The 23,436-nt window shown below is 40.0% G+C and overlaps 1 protein-coding gene across 1 annotated transcript in view; it reads right to left on the bottom strand.

The window, feature by feature from the left end:
- adam19a (ADAM metallopeptidase domain 19a) overlaps positions 1-23,436 on the bottom strand; it is a 313,483-nt gene that overhangs the window by 49,016 nt on the left and 241,031 nt on the right. Inside the window, exons 7-10 of the mRNA XM_078275712.1 lie at positions 17,357-17,422; positions 16,746-16,817; positions 16,225-16,391; positions 10,939-11,023 (exon numbers count right to left, since the gene is read on the bottom strand). Coding sequence (XP_078131838.1) covers positions 10,939-11,023; positions 16,225-16,391; positions 16,746-16,817; positions 17,357-17,422 — 390 coding nt within the window. The remainder of the gene's footprint in view (positions 1-10,938; positions 11,024-16,224; positions 16,392-16,745; positions 16,818-17,356; positions 17,423-23,436) is intronic.

The following is a 23,436-nucleotide window of genomic DNA, read 5'->3' as shown; positions in this document are numbered from 1 at the left end:
CCACTCCTGAACAAGCCACAGCGTCAGAAGCGTCTCGCCTGGGCTAAAGACAAAAAGGACTGGACTGCTGCTGAGTGGTCCAAAGTTATGTTCTCTGATGAAAGTAAATGTTGTATTTCCTTTGGAAATCAATGTCTCAGAGTCTGGAGGAAGAGAGGAAAGTCACAGAATCCACGTTGCTTGAAGTCCAGTGTAAAGTTTCCACAGTCAGTAATGGTTTGGGGTGCCATGTCATCTGCTGGTGTTGGTCCACTGTGTTTTCTGAGGTCCAGGGTCAACGCAGCCGTCTACCAGGAAGTTTTAGAGCACTTCATTCTTCCCGCTGCTGACCAACTTTATGGAGATGCAGATTTCATTTTCCAACAGGACTTGGCACCTGCACACAGTGCCAAAGCTACCAGTACCTGGTTTAAGGACCATGGTATCCCTGTTCTTAATTGGCCAGCAAACTCGCCTGACCTTAACCCTATAGAAAATCTATGGGGTAATGTGAAGAGGATGATGTGATGCGCCAGACCCAACAATGCAGAAGAGCTGAAGGCCACTATTGGAGCAACCTGGGCTCTCATAACACCTGAGCAGTGCCACAGACTGATCGACTCCATGCCACGCCGCATTGCTGCAGTAATTCAGGCAAAAGGAGCCCCAACTAAGTATCGAGTGCTATACATGCTCATACTTTTTCATGTTCATACTTTTCAGTTGGCCAACATTTCTAAAAAATCCTTTTTTTCTATTGGTCTTAAGTAATATTCTAATTTTCTGAGATACTGAATTTGGGGTTTTTCATTAGTTATCAGTTATAATCATCACAATTAAAAGAAATGAACACTTAAAATATATCAGTCTGTGTGGAATGAATGTATACATTATAAGTTTCACTTTTTTTTAATGGAATTACTGAAATAAATCAACTTTTTTCATGATATTCTAAATATATGACTAGCACCTGTAGGTGTGTGTTATTGTCAGTAACAGCTATTGCTGCAACTTGTTACTACATTGAATGTGATTTTGGACCTCGTGTGTGTCCTGTTTATTGTTGTGAAAGTACTGGATCACGGTACTTGTTGAATGTTTTGTATTTGATACTACAGTATATTGTATAACGTTACCTCCCGCCGTGGAAACTACTGTCGGCAGAGTTTATACTGTAGCATGGGTAGAATTCAGCCTATTGCCGTTAGGGTTTCGAGGGCAACGTTTATGTGTGTTATGTTTTCCGAATTCTGAAGTGTATGGACGTATGAGTGAACCTCTTCCGTCTGTGCCAGGGACAACGATCGACAACCCGAACTAGTTACAAGCTATAACATTACCGTCTAAAGACTTAGCCTACCTGTATTGCTCATCATTATTCCTGTGTTGTTTGGTGAGTGCTGTATCCTGAAGTTCCTTCAGTAAACTCTGAACTGAATGATCATTGTCGTGGCATCTCTTTACCCATATGCCTCCATCACGAATAGGTGTTCATGTACTTCAGTCAAGGTCACGACAATTGGTGTCCGAAGTGGGATTGGATCATTAGAAAGACTTTATATTTTACTATCGACTGCTATACAACTGGATCGCTTGAAAAAAGTGGCAATAAAGTCTGGAAAAAGTGACGAACTGTTATGCTAGCAGCTAGCTGGGCACTTCAGCGAACGATGAAAAAGCTGTAAACAGATGAGCACGCGTGCCGACAGAAGCCGCCTGTGGGATCAATGTTGTGCAAACCAAAACACTGAGCTGAAAGAGGCCAAAAACGTATATTATATATTATTATAAAAAAAAATATATATAATTATGATACAAAAAATGGGAGTGCAGCTTTAACCTCTCTCATGCAACATGAAGAAGTGATGACCAAAAGTCTATATTTTAGAGGACGTCCCTACACACACAAAGCAAAGACAATCAATAGAATATGAATTCAAGCTGGGAGAAAATACTGAGGGGGAAAGGGAGTTTTTATGAGTGAAAAGAAAACACAGCAGGGAGTAGAAATGATAGAGTGGAAGAAAAGAGGAGAAATGTCTTCCCACGTACCACGTTGATGCCTCCAGAGTTTTCCAGGCTGCACATTCCCTCCAGCGGTGCCATCCCAATAGTTGTCCCCTTGAAAATCACACCGCTATCGGAGACCCACACACACACACACACACAAAAAATCACTTAACCTTAATCTTCAACCTGTTCACTTACAGACTCCACAGTGGTTGCACATTGATTGCTGATGCAACAGCAGTGCAAAGTGGCAGACATGACAAGCCTTTCAGATGTGGGAGAGGGTATGCGGAGAACCTCAATCCCCCATGTGGTCTCCTGGCTGTCGTCACTTACCATCCATAAACAAAATCAAGCCCTGTCTGATGAATCAAAACAAAATAGGCCCAACTAATTATGGAGCAAGAGGGGCCACCAATGTACTGCTTAAGGATGAATGGAATGAATGTAAGAGTGTGTGTGTGTGTGTGTGTGTGTGTGTGTGTGTGTGTGTGTGTGTACACCGGCAGTCAAACTGCGATGCTGCTACTGCCGGCATGCCGAGTTGTTCGGCCCAATTATAGCCGACTGAAGCGAGATCTTTTGCTTAATAAAATCTCTGTTTAACTAATCATTTGTCAATTTACACACTAACAAAATATGTAATTACCTGACCCAAAGCTGGGAGGGTTTCTGTCATTAGGGCCACACAGAGGCTCCTCGGGGGATAGGAGGTGCATGTGGAGTTAATAATCTTTCCTATTAGCTGAGGTACCGTGATGATTATGAAACCATGCACTAATCAGTGTAGAAACATCAGGGCAGAAGGTCTGCAGGTTCTCTCAACAAACAAAAACTAAAACGGCAACTTTCACTGGAAAAAGAGAATAATGTTAAGTCAGAGGTGGGTAGAGTAGCGAAAACTGTCCTCGAGGAAGTACTGTTACTTTGTAAAAACAATTATTTAGGTACAAGTAAAACACAGTCATCAAAATGACTACCTAAGTTAGAGAAAACATGACTAAAGTAGTGAGTGTCTGTGGAGGTTGTCAGTCATCCAGGTCATAGTTATCCAAGGAAGGGTTAAAAAATCAAGGGCAACTGGACTTGGTTAAAGGTGTTCAAAACACTTTGTCTCTCATCTGAGAGACTTCTCCAATTCTGACTGGAAGGTAGAGGAAACAGCTATTTAACATCTGTGGGGTCGTTGTCAAGATGTTCAATACCGCTTCGTTTGTTAGTGCTCCTGGCTGTTGTAACAACAGCGGTTAGGGCCGTTGGAGACACCCGAGACCAAGTCTGAATGACTTTTGTTGGCACTTTCACATGAGGCCAAATGTGAGCGTTTGTTTAATTTCCTGGGAAGAGATGAAAGGACTCCTGAGAGGTTAAATAGCTGGGTTCCCCCTATTTTTCAGTCAGAACTGAAGAAGTCTTTCGGATGAGAGATGAAACGTCTTCGGAGCACCTTTAACCAAGTCCAGCTGCCTTTGATTTTAACCCTTCCTTGGATAAATTAGCGAGTAACGGAGTAAATGTAACTCGTTACACTCCACTGTTAGTGGAGAATTGATCAATTAATACACACAGATGTTTATTTCTTTCAGGTGATTTTATCAACCGTGTTCTGTAGACCGCTGCGCTGTTTAGATGAGACCATTTGTTTTTACAGTGAATTTTGGAGTTTCTCATTGGCTCTCCATAATGTAAGTCACCATCTACAAGCATACCGAGTTACCAAGATAACTTCTTTAAACTAACTTATTTTTTCTGTCTTTGACATCGATAAATATATCAATCAAATGATTGATATATACTAAAAAAAATAATTTTTCTTCTGGAGATGCTCTGTCTTGGATGGACATAGAGTAAGTGCTCCTTTAAGGTACCATTGCATTAGTACCTGTATTCAGCCAAACTAAAGTAATTAAGAACACATACTGCTAATGCTATAGTTCTTAATATGGTTAATGTATGGTATGAGGTAAAAGAATATATTAACATATTGGACTTTCTGTCACAATTCAGCTCGGTGTGGGGCAATGTTAATTTAAACCAGGCAAGCTGGATGTAGGATTTCAGATTAGAGCAAAGTAAGGAATAAGCAAAGCACGTGACCTCTTTAAAGGTCCAATGTGTAGGAATTTCTCCCATCTAGCGTTGAGATCATATATCACAATCAACTCTCTCGCACCACGCAGTTCAAAGTACGTATTACAGCTACCTTAGCCTTCATGCTTCAAAAAGCCGGTCTTTTGCTCTTTTCAATATCCTTTTTCTTTTTCTGGGCAAGAAGTGAAATTTGGATTTTGAATACATATGGCCCTCCATGTTTGCAGCACCTGTGAGTTTATCATGTGACAGCGAAAACGCGAAAGGCAGAGCAGTATGTCCTGTATGTCCCTTACTGGCTAACGTATTAAGATGGCGCATGAATATGGAGCGTCTACCCCAGTTCATGCGAATGCAAATGTAAATTCTTTAAGCCAAAAGGAATACTTGGAATTGATGGTGGAGGTAAATATTCATGAAAAAGGACAGGTTTGTGAACGCGCAACACAGATTTTGATAATGAGCCACTAAACACGTTACACACTGGACCTTTAAAAAGGGATCCTAATGACCTTTGAAGAAATTTCTTTAATGTATAAGATGTAGAACATTAAATATCTCCAAATGAGGAACTTTATTTATTCTATGCATAACCAATCAGTAGGGATTCCTGCACTCTCATCAACAATTGCAATGAAGGGGTTTGATTTCATCAATATATAACTGGCTTGCATCTAGCTCTAAAGAAACATTGATAGCTAGACTTGAGACATGGAGGGCAGACTTAAAAGAAAAAAATTGGAAGAAAACTTGTGACGCATCTCAGAAAAAACAGCAAACTCTAATTTAAAGCTACTCCAATATAATTAACTCCTGTTAAATTGAATAAATACAACAGTAATATACCTGACCTTTGTTTTAAATGCAATGAGGCTAAAGGAACATGTATGCACTGTGTCTGGGAGTTTGACAAAATTAAAACATTCTAGAGGGAGGTGATCAATAAAAATGAAGTATAGCGTAAGTTCTGGCAGGTCATGGAGTCAAGCTTGGCATATCTCAGCTCATAGCTGACAGTTCCTAAGCCAGCACACCAGCTGATGGCTCAGTTAATTCCCTCCTGAGCATATGATTGGATTTCCAAATCAGAGTGCTCTATTTAACTGCTTTTCCCAGCCTACCTCGCTGCATCTCTTCTAGCGCTTGCAACCCACCTCCACCCCAGCTCCTCCTTTTAAATATGCGTATATTCATGTTGTCTCACTTAATCAATGTCATGTCTGTTGTCATTAATGCTGCTCTGTTCTGTACCATAGGAGGATCCTGCACTGCTGCTCTCCCCGCTTAAGGCTTTCCATGTATGCACATGGAAGGGCAGGGAGGTGTGCTCCCCAGAACAGAGCTATACCGCCAAATACAAATTGCAGATGAATGAATCTATTTGACAAAGTGGTCCTGACTGAACTATATTCATCTTGTCTGTGAACATTCCACTTGACCCTAAGATGATTTTGCTGCACCTGTATCCAACAAATTAATCTGAAACCTCAAGAATATAAATGTATTGATTTTGCTATACTAGAGGCAAAAAGTACTAAAGCTCTCATCTGGAAGAAAATGGAGGCACATACTATTGGAGATTGGATCAAGAATATGGCGCAATGTACGTCCATGGAGGGACTGACATATATATTGAGAGGCAAATTGGGGATGTATTAGAAAATCTGGAAACCATTTGACCGGTTTGTAAAAGAAGAAGACATAGGGGAGCTGCTACTGTGATACTGCCATATAATTAGCATTTTTGTTTTTGATTGTTGTAGTACGGCAAAGGTTGAGAGAGAAATTTTTGTTGTGGGTTGGGATGAGGGTTGTTAAAAAAATTTATTGCAATGAAAATTAATAAAAACATTGTTTAAAAAAAATCAATCATACATCAAGCCTTTTTTTTCAAAGATCACACTCTGTGACTCATTTAAGTATAAGTCAGGATTAGACACACCTTGTCATTGGCTAAATAGTTAAGTTGAGCCAGAAGATAATAGACTTGAAGTGTACAATTCAAACAGATAAGAATGTAAAGCATGAGCAGTTAAGTGGTTGGTGTAGGCAGCTGTAGCAACAGCTGCAGTCCCCTGTCAGTGTCAACACTAGATTTGTGCAGCCACAGAGCTGCTGCGCATCTTAAAGAACAATTTGTAGTCGAAAAACTTGAAGTTCATGGCGAGTTTCTACTTAAAGGAGCAGTATGTAGGATTAAGGGGATCAATTGGCAGACATAGAATATAATATTCATAACTATGTTTTTCATTATTGTATAATGACCTGAAACTAACAAAAAATATGTTTTACTTATGAGCCCTTCATATCTACATAGGGAGCCGTTCCTCTTCCACAGAGTCCGCCATGTTGCACCATCATGTTTCTACAGTAGCCCAGAACGGACAAACACTGGCTGTAGAGACGGCCTTGTGTTTTTATGTTACCTAACACCACCCCAAATTCCATTCTCAAATTTAACACTTCAAAGTTTCCTATTGTGTTCAGTTCAGTCCACTGCACACATATATGAAGCCATACAGTTACACAGGCTGGATAATACTACATAGTGGGTATTTTAAAGCTGCAGGCCTCCAGGAATGATTTTAATGTCTAAATCCTACACCAACCAAGACGGTCTGCAGCAGACAACAGTGCCCCATCCTTAAAGTACTGCAGATTTGTCTCATATAGTTTTTTCAAAGAAATATTGCTTATCCTGACTATGTTGATCCTAAGTGTGTGTAAAGCAGTTTACAATTTTTTTGTCCAGGTAAAAACAACGCCTTTCAAACTCAGGTGGAATAAAACTCTACTGTATTGAGAAGCCTGTAAACAAGTTTGGCAGTAAAAACAGAATGTCAACAATAATGACAATAAATGCCACCAAAAGACAGCAAAAAAGGGCAATCCAAGAAAATCATATCTGTGAGGATGATTAAATCGTTATTATCCAAAATAAAGCTTGTTCAGCACCTGCATTAGATATGCATGTGAAAAAACCTCTAAGGTACTAATTTGTCTTACTTATTCTGTTTTTCTGCAAGAGCTGACAAACAACAAGTGGACTGCTCGGCCACATTAATACTTTCAATTTTTCTTGAATTGGTAAGGTAGGTTAAGGTTTAATGAATAGTTTGAGCATGTGGGTTGTGTTATTTTCTGAAATCTTTACTTAGAATTTCTGAAGTTCCATTATTCATTTCTTTTAATAGTTGTGAGGTAAAATTGTGTTTTGTGGTGGTTTAAAGTTATGGTAGTTTCAAGAGATCTTGTAATATCAGTTTTACTCAAATGGGAATTTTTTTATCCAATAATTGCAAATTTCTCTAGATGACACAATATTTTGCTTTGCTTTTGTAGCAGCAGTTTTTTTTCCAGTGAAAGTTTTAGAGGGATTTCATCAGTCAACTAAATAACTAATAAGTACTGTGGAAAATAGTTGAGCAGCTTCAGCCAGAATTGCCAGATTTACAAAAGACAAGTTATAAACTATATTAGTTGTGCAGTTTGTTGGATCTGAACCAATTGAACAGTAAGGCCCTTGGGAGGACAAAAGGCAATGCCATGTGCATCCATGCAAACTCTACAGCCTAAAAGTCACACTTCCATGAGAAGTAAGTTTAAACATGGCTGGAGGTATAAAAACTACCAAATTTGTAGTTCACACCTACATGTTACCTGCAAGAACACTGATTTCCTATTGGCCAGGGTCCCTGGACACCACAGGGGGGCTCCGACCAGGTGACCTAAGGAATAAAAGTCCCAGTCGCCCACTTATCATTGTCATTCATTGCAACTTCAAGTTGCTACAGAAGACTAACCATTGCTCTCCATTGCATCCATGCTAGGAAGCACAGTCAAACATTTGTACTTTAATTAAATATTTCATTTACCGGATGAATGAACTATTTTGGTGTTCTTATAACACTTTGGATCCTGTTAAAACACTGTGCATCAGTGCTTCATCTCTGCAGAAGAGAAAACAATGTTTCCTCTAGAAAAACATGGACATCGCTTTTCTTCTCAAGTCGACTGAGCTGCATTCTTCATTACCTTTGAAGAGAGACCAGCTTTTCCGCTATCACTGACGAGTGATACAGATCCGTTTTGTTTTAGCGTGGAGCATCTATGGGACCAAACGAGCAGGAACACACAGTAAGGAGGCTTACGTTTCTGGGCAGAGAAATATACAGGTGCTGGTCATATAATTAGAATATCATGAAAAAAGTTGATTTATTTCAGTTATTCCATTCAAAAAGTGAAACTTATATAATGTATACATTCATTCCACACAGACTGATATATTTCAAGTGTTTATTTCTTTTACTTTTGATGATTATAACTGACAACTAATGAAAACCCCAAATTCAGTATCTCAGAAAATTAGAATATTGTGACAAGGTTCAATATTGAAGACACCTGGTGACACACTCTAATCAGCTAATTAACTCAAAACACCTGCAAAGGCCTTTAAATGGTCTCTCAGTCTAGTTCTGTAGGCTACGCAATCATGGGGAAGACTGCTGACTTGACAGTTGTCCAAAAGACGGCCATTGACACCTTGCACAAGGAGGGCAAGACACAAAAGGTCATTGCTAAAGAGGCTGGCTGTTCACAGAGCTCTGTGTCCAAGCACATTAAAAGAGAGGCGAAGGGAAGGAAAAGATGTGGTAGAAAAAAGTGTACAAGCAATAGGGATAACCGCACCCTGGAGAGGATTGTGAAACAAAACCCATTCAAAAATGTGGGGGAGATTCACAAAGAGTGGACTGCAGCTGGAGTCAGTGCTTTCACGAACCACCACGCACAAACGTATGCAAGACATGGGTTTCAACTGTCCCATTCCTTGTGTCAAGCCACTCCTGAACAAGCCACAGCGTCAGAAGCGTCTCGCCTGGGCTAAAGACAAAAAGGACTGGACTGCTGCTGAGTGGTCCAAAGTTATGTTCTCTGATGAAAGTAAATGTTGTATTTCCTTTGGAAATCAATGTCCCAGAGTCTGGAGGAAGAGAGGAAAGTCACAGAATCCACGTTGCTTGAAGTCCAGTGTAAAGTTTCCACAGTCAGTAATGGTTTGGGGTGCCATGTCATCTGCTGGTGTTGGTCCACTGTGTTTTCTGAGGTCCAGGGTCAACGCAGCCGTCTACCAGGAAGTTTTAGAGCACTTCATTCTTCCCGCTGCTGACCAACTTTATGGAGATGCAGATTTCATTTTCCAACAGGACTTGGCACCTGCACACAGTGCCAAAGCTACCAGTACCTGGTTTAAGGACCATGGTATCCCTGTTCTTAATTGGCCAGCAAACTCGCCTGACCTTAACCCTATAGAAAATCTATGGGGTAATGTGAAGAGGATGATGTGATGCGCCAGACCCAACAATGCAGAAGAGCTGAAGGCCACTATTGGAGCAACCTGGGCTCTCATAACACCTGAGCAGTGCCACAGACTGATCGACTCCATGCCACGCCGCATTGCTGCAGTAATTCAGGCAAAAGGAGCCCCAACTAAGTATCGAGTGCTATACATGCTCATACTTTTCATGTTCATACTTTTCAGTTGGCCAACATTTCTAAAAATCCTTTTTTTCTATTGGTCTTAAGTAATATTCTAATTTTCTGAGATACTGAATTTGGGGTTTTCATTAGTTATCAGTTATAATCATCACAATTAAAAGAAATGAACACTTAAAATATATCAGTCTGTGTGGAATGAATGTATACATTATAAGTTTCACTTTTTTAATGGAATTACTGAAATAAATCAACTTTTTCATGATATTCTAAATATATGACTAGCACCTGTAGGTGTGTGTCATGTCAGTAACAGCTATTGCTGCAACTTGTTACTACATTGAATGTGATTTTGGACCTCGTGTGTGTCCTGTTTATTGTTGTGAAAGTACTGGATCACGGTACTTGTTGAATGTTTTGTATTTGATACTACAGTATATTGTATAATGTTACCTCCCGCCGCGGAAACTACTGTCAGCAGAGTTTATACTGTAGCATGGGTAGAATTCAGCCTATTGCCGTTAGGTTTCGAGGGCAACGTTTATGTGTGTTATGTTTTCCGAATTCTGAAGTGTATGGACGTATGAGTGAACCTCTTCCGTCTGTGCCAGGGACAACGATCGACAACCCGAACTAGTTACAAGCTATAACATTACCGTCTAAAGACTTAGCCTACCTGTATTGCTCATCATTATTCCTGTGTTGTTTGGTGAGTGCTGTATCCTGAAGTTCCTTCAGTAAACTCTGAACTGAATGATCATTGTCGTGGCATCTCTTTACCCATATGCCTCCATCACGAATAGGTGTTCATGTACTTCAGTCAAGGTCACGACAATTGGTGTCCGAAGTGGGATTGGATCATTAGAAAGACTTTATATTTTACTATCGACTGCTATACAACTGGATCGCTTGAAAAAGTGGCAATAAAGTCTGGAAAAAGTGACGAACTGTTATGCTAGCAGCTAGCTGGGCACTTCAGCGAACGATGAAAAGCTGTAAACAGATGGGCACGCGTGCCGACAGAAGCCGCCTGTGGGATCAATGTTGTGCAAACCAAAACACTGAGCTGAAAGAGGCCAAAAACGTATATTATATATTATTATAAAAAAAATATATATATAATTATGATACAAAAATGGGAGTGCAGCTTTAACCTCTCTCATGCAACATGAAGAAGTGATGACCAAAAGTCTATATTTTAGAGGACGTCCTACACACACAAAGCAAAGACAATCAATAGAATATGAATTCAAGCTGGGAGAAAATACTGAGGGGGAAAGGGAGTTTTTATGAGTGAAAAGAAAACACAGCAGGGAGTAGAAATGATAGAGTGGAAGAAAAGAGGAGAAATGTCTTCCCACGTACCACGTTGATGCCTCCAGAGTTTTCCAGGCTGCACATTCCCTCCAGCGGTGCCATCCCAATAGTTGTCCCCTTGAAAATCACACCGCTATCGGAGCCACACACACACACACACACAAAAATCACTTAACCTTAATCTTCAACCTGTTCACTTACAGACTCCACAGTGGTTGCACATTGATTGCTGATGCAACAGCAGTGCAAAGTGGCAGACATGACAAGCCTTTCAGATGTGGGAGAGGGTATGCGGAGAACCTCAATCCCCCATGTGGTCTCCTGGCTGTCGTCACTTACCATCCATAAACAAAATCAAGCCCTGTCTGATGAATCAAAACAAAATAGGCCCAACTAATTATGGAGCAAGAGGGGCCACCAATGTACTGCTTAAGGATGAATGGAATGAATGTAAGAGTGTGTGTGTGTGTGTGTGTGTGTGTGTGTGTGTACACCGGCAGTCAAACTGCGATGCTGCTACTGCCGGCATGCCGAGTTGTTCGGCCCAATTATAGCCGACTGAAGCGAGATCTTTTGCTTAATAAAATCTCTGTTTAACTAATCATTTGTCAATTTACACACTAACAAAATATGTAATTACCTGACCCAAAGCTGGGAGGGTTTCTGTCATTAGGGCCACACAGAGGCTCCTCGGGGGATAGGAGGTGCATGTGGAGTTAATAATCTTTCCTATTAGCTGAGGTACCGTGATGATTATGAAACCATGCACTAATCAGTGTAGAAACATCAGGGCAGAAGGTCTGCAGGTTCTCTCAACAAACAAAAACTAAAACGGCAACTTTCACTGGAAAAAGAGAATAATGTTAAGTCAGAGGTGGGTAGAGTAGCGAAAACTGTCCTCGAGGAAGTACTGTTACTTTGTAAAAACAATTATTTAGGTACAAGTAAAACACAGTCATCAAAATGACTACCTAAGTTAGAGAAAACATGACTAAAGTAGTGAGTGTCTGTGGAGGTTGTCAGTCATCCAGGTCATAGTTATCCAAGGAAGGGTTAAAAATCAAGGGCAACTGGACTTGGTTAAAGGTGTTCCGAAAACACTTTGTCTCTCATCTGAGAGACTTCTCCAATTCTGACTGGAAGGTAGAGGAAACAGCTATTTAACATCTGTGGGGTCGTTGTCAAGATGTTCAATACCGCTTCGTTTGTTAGTGCTCCTGGCTGTTGTAACAACAGCGGTTAGGGCCGTTGGAGACACCCGAGACCAAGTCTGAATGACTTTTGTTGGCACTTTCACATGAGGCCAAATGTGAGCGTTTGTTTAATTTCCTGGGAAGAGATGAAAGGACTCCTGAGAGGTTAAATAGCTGGGTTCCCCCTATTTTTCAGTCAGAACTGAAGAAGTCTTTCGGATGAGAGATGAAACGTCTTCGGAGCACCTTTAACCAAGTCCAGCTGCCTTTGATTTTAACCCTTCCTTGGATAAATTAGCGAGTAACGGAGTAAATGTAACTCGTTACACTCCACTGTTAGTGGAGAATTGATCAATTAATACACACAGATGTTTATTTCTTTCAGGTGATTTTATCAACCGTGTTCTGTAGACCGCTGCGCTGTTTAGATGAGACCATTTGTTTTTACAGTGAATTTTGGAGTTTCTCATTGGCTCTCCATAATGTAAGTCACCATCTACAAGCATACCGAGTTACCAAGATAACTTCTTTAAACTAACTTATTTTTTCTGTCTTTGACATCGATAAATATATCAATCAAATGATTGATATATACTAAAAAAAATAATTTTTCTTCTGGAGATGCTCTGTCTTGGATGGACATAGAGTAAGGCTCCTTTAAGGTACCATTGCATTAGTACCTGTATTCAGCCAAACTAAAGTAATTAAGAACACATACTGCTAATGCTATAGTTCTTAATATGGTTAATGTATGGTATGAGGTAAAAGAATATATTAACATATTGGACTTTCTGTCACAATTCAGCTCGGTGTGGGGCAATGTTAATTTAAACCAGGCAAGCTGGATGTAGGATTTCAGATTAGAGCAAAGTAAGGAATAAGCAAAGTACGTGACCTCTTTAAAGGTCCAATGTGTAGGAATTTCTCCCATCTAGCGTTGAGATCATATATCACAATCAACTCTCTCGCACCACGCAGTTCAAAGTACGTATTACAGCTACCTTAGCCTTCATGCTTCAAAAAGCCGGTCTTTTGCTCTTTTCAATATCCTTTTTCTTTTTCTGGGCGAAGAAGTGAAATTTGGATTTTGAATACATATGGCCCTCCATGTTTGCAGCACCTGTGAGTTTATCATGTGACAGCGAAAACGCGAAAGGCAGAGCAGTATGTCCTGTATGTCCCTTACTGGCTAACGTATTTCAAGATGGCGCATGAATATGGAGCGTCTACCCCAGTTCATGCGAATGCAAATGTAAATTTTAAGCCAAAAGGAATACTTGGAATTGATGGTGGAGGTAAATATTCATGAAAAAGGACAGGTTTGTGAACGCGCAACACAGATTTTGATAATGAGCCACTAAACACGTTACACACTGGACCTTTAAAAAAGGGATCCTAATGACCTTTGAAGAAATTTCTTTAATGTATAAGATGTAGAACATTTTTTTTTTTTAAATATCTCCAAATGAGGAACTTTATTTATTCTATGCATAACCAATCAGTAGGGATTCCTGCACTCTCATCAACAATTGCAATGAAGGGGTTTGATTTCATCAATATATAACTGGCTTGCATCTAGCTCTAAAGAAACATTGATAGCTAGACTTGAGACATGGAGGGCAGACTTAAAAGAAAAAAATTGGAAGAAAACTTGTGACGCATCTCAGAAAAAAACAGCAAACTCTAATTTAAAGCTACTCCAATATAATTAACTCCTGTTAAATTGAATAAATACAACAGTAATATACCTGACCTTTGTTTTAAATGCAATGAGGCTAAAGGAACATGTATGCACTGTGTCTGGGAGTTTGACAAAATTAAAACATTCTAGAGGGAGGTGATCAATAAAAATGAAGTATAGCGTAAGTTCTGGCAGGTCATGGAGTCAAGCTTGGCTATTATCTCAGCTCATAGCTGACAGTTCCTAAGCCAGCACACCAGCTGATGGCTCAGTTAATTCCCTCCTGAGCATATGATTGGATTTCCAAATCAGAGTGCTCTATTTAACTGCTTTTCCCAGCCTACCTCGCTGCATCTCTTCTAGCGCTTGCAACCCACCTCCACCCCAGCTCCTCCTTTTAAATATGCGTATATTCATGTTGTCTCACTTAATCAATGTCATGTCTGTTGTCATTAATGCTGCTCTGTTCTGTACCATAGGAGGATCCTGCACTGCTGCTCTCCCCGCTTAAGGCTTTCCATGTATGCACATGGAAGGGCAGGGAGGTGTGCTCCCCAGAACAGAGCTATACCGCCAAATACAAATTGCAGATGAATGAATCTATTTGACAAAGTGGTCCTGACTGAACTATATTCATCTTGTCTGTGAACATTCCACTTGACCCTAAGATGATTTTGCTGCACCTGTATCCAACAAATTAATCTGAAACCTCAAGAATATAAATGTATTGATTTTGCTATACTAGAGGCAAAAAGTACTAAAGCTCTCATCTGGAAGAAAATGGAGGCACATACTATTGGAGATTGGATCAAGAATATGGCGCAATGTACGTCCATGGAGGGACTGACATATATATTGAGAGGCAAATTGGGGATGTATTAGAAAATCTGGAAACCATTTGACCGGTTTGTAAAAGAAGGAGACATAGGGGAGCTGCTACTGTGATACTGCCATATAATTAGCATTTTTGTTTTTGATTGTTGTAGTACGGCAAAGGTTGAGAGAGAAATTTTTGTTGTGGGTTGGGATGAGGGGGTTGTTAAAAAAATTTATTGCAATGAAAATTAATAAAAACATTGTTTAAAAAAAATCAATCATACATCAAGCCTTTTTTTTCAAAGATCACACTCTGTGACTCATTTAAGTATAAGTCAGGATTAGACACACCTTGTCATTGGCTAAATAGTTAAGTTGAGCCAGAAGATAATAGACTTGAAGTGTACAATTCAAACAGATAAGAATGTAAAGCATGAGCAGTTAAGTGGTTGGTGTAGGCAGCTGTAGCAACAGCTGCAGTCCCCTGTCAGTGTCAACACTAGATTTGTGCAGCCACAGAGCTGCTGCGCATCTTAAAGAACAATTTGTAGTCGAAAACTTGAAGTTCATGGCGAGTTTCTACTTAAAGGAGCAGTATGTAGGATTAAAGGGGATCAATTGGCAGACATAGAATATAATATTCATAACTATGTTTTCATTATTGTATAATGACCTGAAACTAACAAAAAATATGTTTTACTTATGAGCCCTTCATATCTACATAGGGAGCCGTTCCTCTTCCACAGAGTCCGCCATGTTGCACCATCATGTTTCTACAGTAGCCCAGAACGGACAAACACTGGCTGTAGAGACGGCCTTGTGTTTTTATGTTACCTAACACCACCCCAAATTCCATTCTCAAATTTAACACTTCAAAGTTTCCTATTATGTTAAATTCTCTATCCACTACACAGCACGTAAAGAAAACTCAATCTTAAAGCTAGTTCACTTGTTACTCTTGTTTTTTCCTTCTTCCAAAACACTGGTGAAGAACACCAGGAGCAATTGCCAGGAGTTTTTATCAAAACAGAATTATGACTGGTGTGTGGTAACTGCATGCCAAATTAATGAGAGCACACAACGCTGGTTGCTGACAAGCATTCCATTTTTTTTAAATGGAAACACTGATGTGTGAAACTGCCAATTAGATTAATTTTCTTATTAATCAAAGGTGCCAAAACGGCGTTGTAGATCGTTCTGGCCCACTTTAACCCCTGGCTGTAACATGCCATTAAATGCAGCAATGTGGCAACAAAAAGTAGTGAAGAAGACAGCTAGCTAGTAAACATTGATGTAAACTAATTCAGGTTTCACAATGTTCTCAAAAATCTGCTTTTTAAATGTTTTATGAAGCGGGAAATACACTGAATATGTTTCTTAGACCTTAAACCTGCAATACCTGATTTTAACCTTTTAAGTTGACATAGCGAACTTGTTAGCAAACGCGCATTAACACAATCAAGTCTATTTTCTGTGTAACCACATTGATTGTGTTAAGGGCTGAGAGCACTGCAGAAATGCTTCTGAGTGAGCAGAACTCACCAGCTGCTGTGTTGCTGATGTACTGCTTTTTCTACATGGCAACTGTAGCTTAGGTGCAACTGTGTGTGTGTGTGTGTGTGTGTGTGTGTGTCCATTGCTTACGTCAGCAGCTGTGCGTTGTCATGTTTCTTGCGGGATTTCAGCTTCTGTCTCCACTGGAGGAAGGACCAGAGGGTGGCGTTTGGCTCCTCAGTGACGATACATTGATCCCTGTCGGTCCAAACCTCCAGACCAATCAGAGGCACGCGAATGTTCAGAGCCCTATAAAACTAAACACACAACAAATATGTACCTGCACATACACAGCTTTGTCCACAATCTTGCCATAAGCTCCCATAACACAGTCTGGTCACACAAGGCAATTTTTTCCCAATCTTCCTTCAGGGCTGTGGAAGGACGCTATTGATTAAATCCTGATGAGGCTTCATACAACAGTAGACATTTGTGATCACTTTTCAATCACTGATTATTTATTTGGAACATCAACAAACTTCAAAGTTGATCAATAATAGATGACATGGAGATATGCGCCGACTGTACAATAATATCTATTAGTTTGGTGAATGGAGCTGTTTGTTTTCTGGAGAAATGCAGTCTGCAGCACGAGAACCCATCAGCCTTACCTTATCCACATAATTGGCAATTTCCATTATCCTCGCTTTGGTCTTTCCATAGTCCTTATTCTGCCGTTTAAACTGCAGGACAGGGAAAATGGGGGAGTATTAGTGGCATGAATGAGGTCAGCGGTCAGAAAAATAAATAAAATGCTAAAGAAAATTATTTCTTAAGCTTCCTGCAGAGACTAATGACCCATGAAAACATAACTACAACCCAACCCGTCATGCTTTACCACTTCTACCCCGGTCCATCAGCATAATTATACCAATTACAGAAGGAGAGGACCAGATTCTTATTGGTCACCATGTTGTTACCATGGTATTAATGTAGAAGACAAATCCTAACAGACTTTTATGAAGATATAGCATATCATCACTGCAGCTTAGTGTCTATTTAAAAGCCCTTCCACCTTTAGAATCCACCTTAATACATGTCATTAAGGAGACAAATACTTCCGCCTCAGCTCTCATGAAAGAGCTCCATTAGCTGGAATGAGATAATTGTTTAAGACATGGAACCTGTTTCCATTTGATGGCTGTCTGACGTCAAACACGGCGCTCACATTGATGTGCACAGAAATATTCTGCTGTAGAATGGAGGGTTACTGTTAGCTTACCAGTGTGTTGTCAGCCACTATGTACAGCTCCATGTACTTGGTTGTACCCCAGGCGTTTCTTTTAACCTAACAGTAAAGACAAAGGCAGGTGGAACATGGTTATGTACAGGACATCAGTCTGATTAGTTTGCTAGATTATACAACACACTACACTATATTATACTACACTGTTCTATTATGTGTACTGTACTGTATACTGTACACTATATTACACTACACTAAAATGTACTACAATACACTATATTGTACTATACTACACTGTATTCATTATAGAAAGAAAGAGATTACTTTTGAATCTATTACAATCAACAATACAACTTCTTTTACCCATTAAATATAATGTTCTATGAAAATATAATAAAAAATTGCAGATATATATATATGATACACATACAGACAGACTCAAAAGAGTTTGGGATATTGACAAAGATAAAAAACAAAATACTGTAACTGAAACTGTAAATAACATGAAGCATTTAACATGACTTATTCAGTTTTACTAGCCTATAATATAGGCATTTATTAAATGTGTAATTAATATTTTCTATTATCTCACTGTTTATTTGTTTATTAAGGATCCCCATTAGTCATCACCGTAGTGAAGACTATTCTTCCTGGGGTCCAACACAAGACTAACACAAACAAATATTATAAAGCAAAATACATGTTATATTAGAACAATGAAAACCTCCTGGATTTTGTAAAACAAAAAGGCACAGTAGCATGTTTTTCATGTTATAAAAAACAAAAGGAAACAGTAACAAGAAATAAAATATATAGTAAAGAAAGAAAGAAAAAAGAGAAATGAATTACAGAATCAAACCTAAACTCCTTGCTGATAACAGCTTCTATTAGTTTCTTTTTGAAGCTTGAAGTATTTCCCATTAGGATTAAATGTGAGGAGAGGCTGTTACAGCTCTATATATTACCATTTTTTTTAAGAGCATTGGTTCTGGGCAATGGCAGAGAAAAGCCATAACCTACGGCCAGTCTGATATCATAACCATGTCTATCATTGGTAGGTAATAGCTGCGAGAACAGGTTGGTGGGTTTACGTAATGTACAAATATTCTTTAAAAATACCACCAGGCTGCATGCTAGTCTTTCATCACTGTCATCCATGACAGCCTGTATGCATTTCTTCCACATTACTCCTTATGAGGCAACGAAGAACAAGGTGAGCTGCTCTGTTTTGAGTGAGCTGTAATTTGACAAGCTCCTGTTTTGACACACTAGACCAGATCATAGAGCAATAGTTTAGATGGGACAAGACTAGAGACTGTGTTCCTAACACAATTGTTGACTCTGTCAACAGTCAAGCATATCTTTTAATGATGGATATGTTTCTACTCATTTTGGACACTATGTTGTTAATATTAATAGTCCATGACAATGTTCCATCAATCCTGACACCCAACAATTTAGCCACTTTTACCTGTTCGACAGCATTTCCCTGCAATGAAAGGCGGTTTGTGGTCCGACGTTAATGCATGCTTTGAGCCGAATATTATACTTTTTGTTTTTGAAACATTTAATTTTAATTTGTTTTCTGAGACCCATTTATCAACAAGCATTAACTTCTGTTGCAGCGGCCTATTGACTGTTCGACGTTCCCTGCAGAGGTGTACATTGTAGTGTCATCTGCTTAGATTGCCATACCTGCATTTTTTAATACATATGGCATAGCATTTACAAAGATAGAATAAAGGAGAGGGCCAAGGCAACTTCCTTGTGGAATACCGCATTGAAGAGTCTCCATGTTTGAGATGGTGCCGTTAAATATCACACATTGTTATCTATTAAACAAGTAATTTTTAGAAGAGTCTTTGAATTTATAAGCACATAGCTTCATGAGTAGTAGTAGCTTATGATCTATAATATCAAAGGTTGCACTGAAATCTAATAGCACAACTCCTACAATTGACTTCCTGTCAATTTGTTTTAGCCAATCATCAGTTAGGGCAGCTAGTGCTGTACTTGTAGAGTATCCTACTTTATATGCATGCTGAACATCTGAGTTAATGCCATTTACTGTAAAATAATGCTGAATCTGCTTAAATGCAATTCCCTCCAGTAATTTGCTTAAAGGGGTGATATAATTGATTATATAGGGTATTTCACACTGTTCCTTAAGGTCTCCTAATAGGATATGTAACATTGATTGGGCTGAAAATTGCCCGGTTGCTATTTTATGGGCCCTTATGCATCCCTGTGTTATGGCCCTATTTGGATAGGTGGATATAGTGACGGAGATCCATCTAGCTCACAGCGAGCCGGGGTCTGTGAAGAAGAAGGACACGTCGGGCGGCGAGGCAGCACCGGCCGCTGTCATGTTAGCCTGCTGAGCTCCTGCTGAACTGCAACACACAGTTGGACAAAATTTGCAATTAGCCATACATTTTCGTAAAACCGTCCATATTTCTATACTCATACTATATAGTTGACTTTCGCATTAAAAAGTCTCAGAAGTGAATTTAGTAATGAAATAGCGGACCTCTGGAGATCTGCCTGACCTAGCTAGATTCAGAAGACTAAGCTGACCTCAGGTCAGTGGTGTAGCCTATGCAAATGTTGGGGCGTGACAAAGACTAGGAGTTGAGAAGTTGACGTCAACTTTGAGCTTTGTTGAGATTCGCCCGTTTTCAGCAGCAGTTTCAAATTGTGAGATTTGCAGAGGAAAGGGGTGTCAATGGGATTTTGAGATTCTATGTATGTCCTATTTACCCTCCAAACTGTCATTTTTCAACTATGACAAGGTAAAATCGGTTTTGCATTCTATCACCCCTTTAAGACAGGTAATATACTGATCGGCCTGCTGTTTGACCCTATAAATGGCTCTTTACTGTTTTTGGGAAGTAGAATAACCTTTGCAATCTTCCACAACTGAGGAAAAACACAGTTATCAAAGCATAAATTAAAAATATGACTTAAGGGCTTGACCACAATCTTAGCTGTTATCTGCAGTAATCTGCTATCCAGATTAGCCACCCCAGAAGGCTTATCACTCTTGAGTGCTAAAAGAAGCTTTTCTATATCCTCTGCATTGGTCAACTCAATTTCAAAACTACACACATTGTCATGCATAATATGTTTTTTAATTATGTCATCAAAAAGCTGTTTTGATCCAATCACTGGTTTCTGAGGTTTGTTATTTTGTATGATTCATCATAGCTTATTTTATGTAGCAAATATATATTTTAATTTAATTTTTTTTTTTTTTGGTCAACGTATTTTTATTGTGCTTTCAGACAAATACACAAAAACAGTAAACACTTAAGACAAAGACAGGGAAAATGAATAAAAAATAAAAAAAATTCTACATTACACAGAAAAAGTCCACAAAGTAGTTACATAGTCATCTTGTACAATCGCTATCCAGAGCCAAGGTGCATTGTACATTTTTCCACACCACATCAAACTTTCTCATTGATCCATTTAGTGTGTATCTAATTTTTTCTATCTTAAGGAAAAACATGACATCACAGATCCATCTGCCAAAGGAAGGGTGTTTGTCATTCTTCCAATTTAAGAGAATGAGTCGCTGAGCTAAAAGGGAGGAGTAGGCTATACAGCTTAGTTGTGACTTTTGTAAAGGAAGGTCCTCTGATGGAACGCCAAAAAGTCCAATGAAAGGACAGGGATCAACAGTTAAACCTGAAATCGCTGAGTATACTTCAAATATTGAGGACCAGAAAGCTGTTAAACTAGGACATGACCAAAATGCGTGGAACAGAGTGGCAGGTGCCTGCTTACATCTGTCACAAATAGGGTCGACCCCTGGAAATATTTTAGATAGTTTAACCTTAGCCATATGAAGCCTATGTACAATCTTAAACTGAATGAGACTATGCCTCGCACAAATGGAGGAAGAGTGAATTCTTTGAATTATGTCATACCATTGATCTTCAGTTGTTTAACCTGTCTGATTCTCGCGAGAGCACAATTTGGATTGTGACCGGAAGGTAACGCCGTGTGAGAGTGTAGAGAGAGAGAAGACAGACGGAGGAAAACAGTATTATTTCGAGAAAATGTTGTACTAGTTGCTTAGTTTTTTGTTTCTTATTAGCCCCCTGGTAGCCTTTAGTCTCTATAAAGAGCCAGAATCGCCGCAAATCTACGTACCTGTGCGTGGAGGACCGCACATTTTCTACGAGTAGTAAACATTAGCTTCAGGCTAACGCCAGCTCCATGGCTACCTCCACACCTGGCGAGTCCCCATTTCCCCACAGGATTTCCTCGTTGCTTGAAAATGCAAACAAAGAAATTTCTGACCTTAGGGAAAAAGTTCGTCGGCTCTCAGAGGACTTAAAAACCAAAGATGCCTTGTTAACAGCCTACCTGGACGTTGCTCAAAATCAATCGCTCCAAATCACAACTCTCTCGGCGGCTTTCCAGGATACTGCGCTTTGGGACCCATCCGCCTGCCCACATCCATCCTCTTGCTCGACACTGACCATCAGGCCATCCTGGACTAAAGTGGTTTGCGGCCGAAAGAGAGCCTCGGGTAGGGCTCCATCGCCTCCTGCCCTCAGCCTCTCCAGTCGCCTCGATGCCCTGTCGAAGCCGAATGTTACCCGGGCGAGCCCCACTTCAAAGCCGAATGACCAGCTGTCGTCACGAGAGAGGACCGCTGCCTCGCGCCGAAAACTTCTGAGGGATGCGGTAATCAGTCGGTCCGATGGCATCCCTTGCCTGAACCGGCCAAATGACAACGTTCCTCAAAAACAAACTCCCCCTCCGAATGGTAAGCAATATTCCTCTTCTTATCCTTGTCCATCTGAAACCGATAATGCCTGTTTTGTTCCTGCCACCGGCCATTCACGCCCCCGCACTCCTCGTCCACTCTTCCCCCCAACTACAATAATTATTGGTGACTCCATCACTCGGGATATACGGTTTTTTAATGCTGTCACACACTGCTTTCCTGGAGCCAAAGTTGCAGACATCCTGGCTAAGGCTGTGGACCTGATGCCCTCACTCCCGACCTCCATTGAACGCATCGTGATCCATTGTGGATTGATGTCCTATCAGCAGAGTGAGCGCACAAAGAAAGACTTTGGTACTCTCATTGAAGCTTTAAAAAGCACTGGGAAGAAGATTTTTATTTCGGGCCCACTTCCATCTCGAGGTCGCGGAGTATGCCTTTTTAGCAGACTACTCACCTGGCTCCAGCATACATGCAGCATCCACAACATCGGTTTTATTGACAATTTTAATCTGTTTTGGGAACGTGGCTCCCTGTTCAGTAGGGACGGGATTCATCCCAATAGACGCGGCAGCCAGATGCTATGTGAGAATCTACGGCACGCCGTGCAGACCAAGACATGGGTGCAGACCAAGACCTTATATTGACTGTCTGCACCCCGTAAACACATGTACAAGCGCACTTCCCAGTCTCACACTCCCATAAGCTCTCACTCCTTTTCAATAACTCTGCTAACCCACAGACCAGCTATATCATTCCAGTAAGAATCAGTAAAATCAGTAATCACAGGTACAGCGCTACACGCTCCTCTGTGCCTTCTTTGGAGCAGCCACCCATCCTTAATCCCATAACTGCGGTGTCTGTCCCCCGACTGAGATCGGTAAAATCAAACGTAAACCAGCGAGGTGCCATACATAACAACCTAATTGGAATTAAAACAGCCACTGCAACGATAGAACAGAATAGGAGAATCAAATGTGGACTATTAAATATTAGATCTCTAAAGGTAGGTCTTCTAAAGCAATATTGGTAAATGATTTGATATCAGATAATCAAATTGATCTATTCAGTCTTACTGAAACATGGCTGGGACATGAAGAATATGTTAGTCTAAATGAAGCCACTCCTCCCAGTCATATTAATACTCATATTCCTCGAGGCTCAGGCCGAGGAGGGGGAGTTGCAGCCATATTTGACTCAAACCTGTTAATCAATCCTAAACCTAAACTTAATTATAACTCGTTTGAAAGCCTTGTTCTTAATGTTCAACATCCGATATGAAAAACAGTACAGTCAATTATATTTGTTGTTGTTTACCGAGCGCCAGGCCCGTATTCTGAATTTTTATGTGAATTCTCAGAGTTTTTGTCATGTG

This window comes from Sander vitreus, chromosome 19 (genome assembly GCF_031162955.1).
Source record: "Sander vitreus isolate 19-12246 chromosome 19, sanVit1, whole genome shotgun sequence".
NCBI lineage: Eukaryota > Metazoa > Chordata > Actinopteri > Perciformes > Percidae > Sander > Sander vitreus.
The sequence above is the reverse complement of the archived record's forward strand: the minus strand, read 5'-3'. Positions and strand labels throughout refer to the sequence as shown.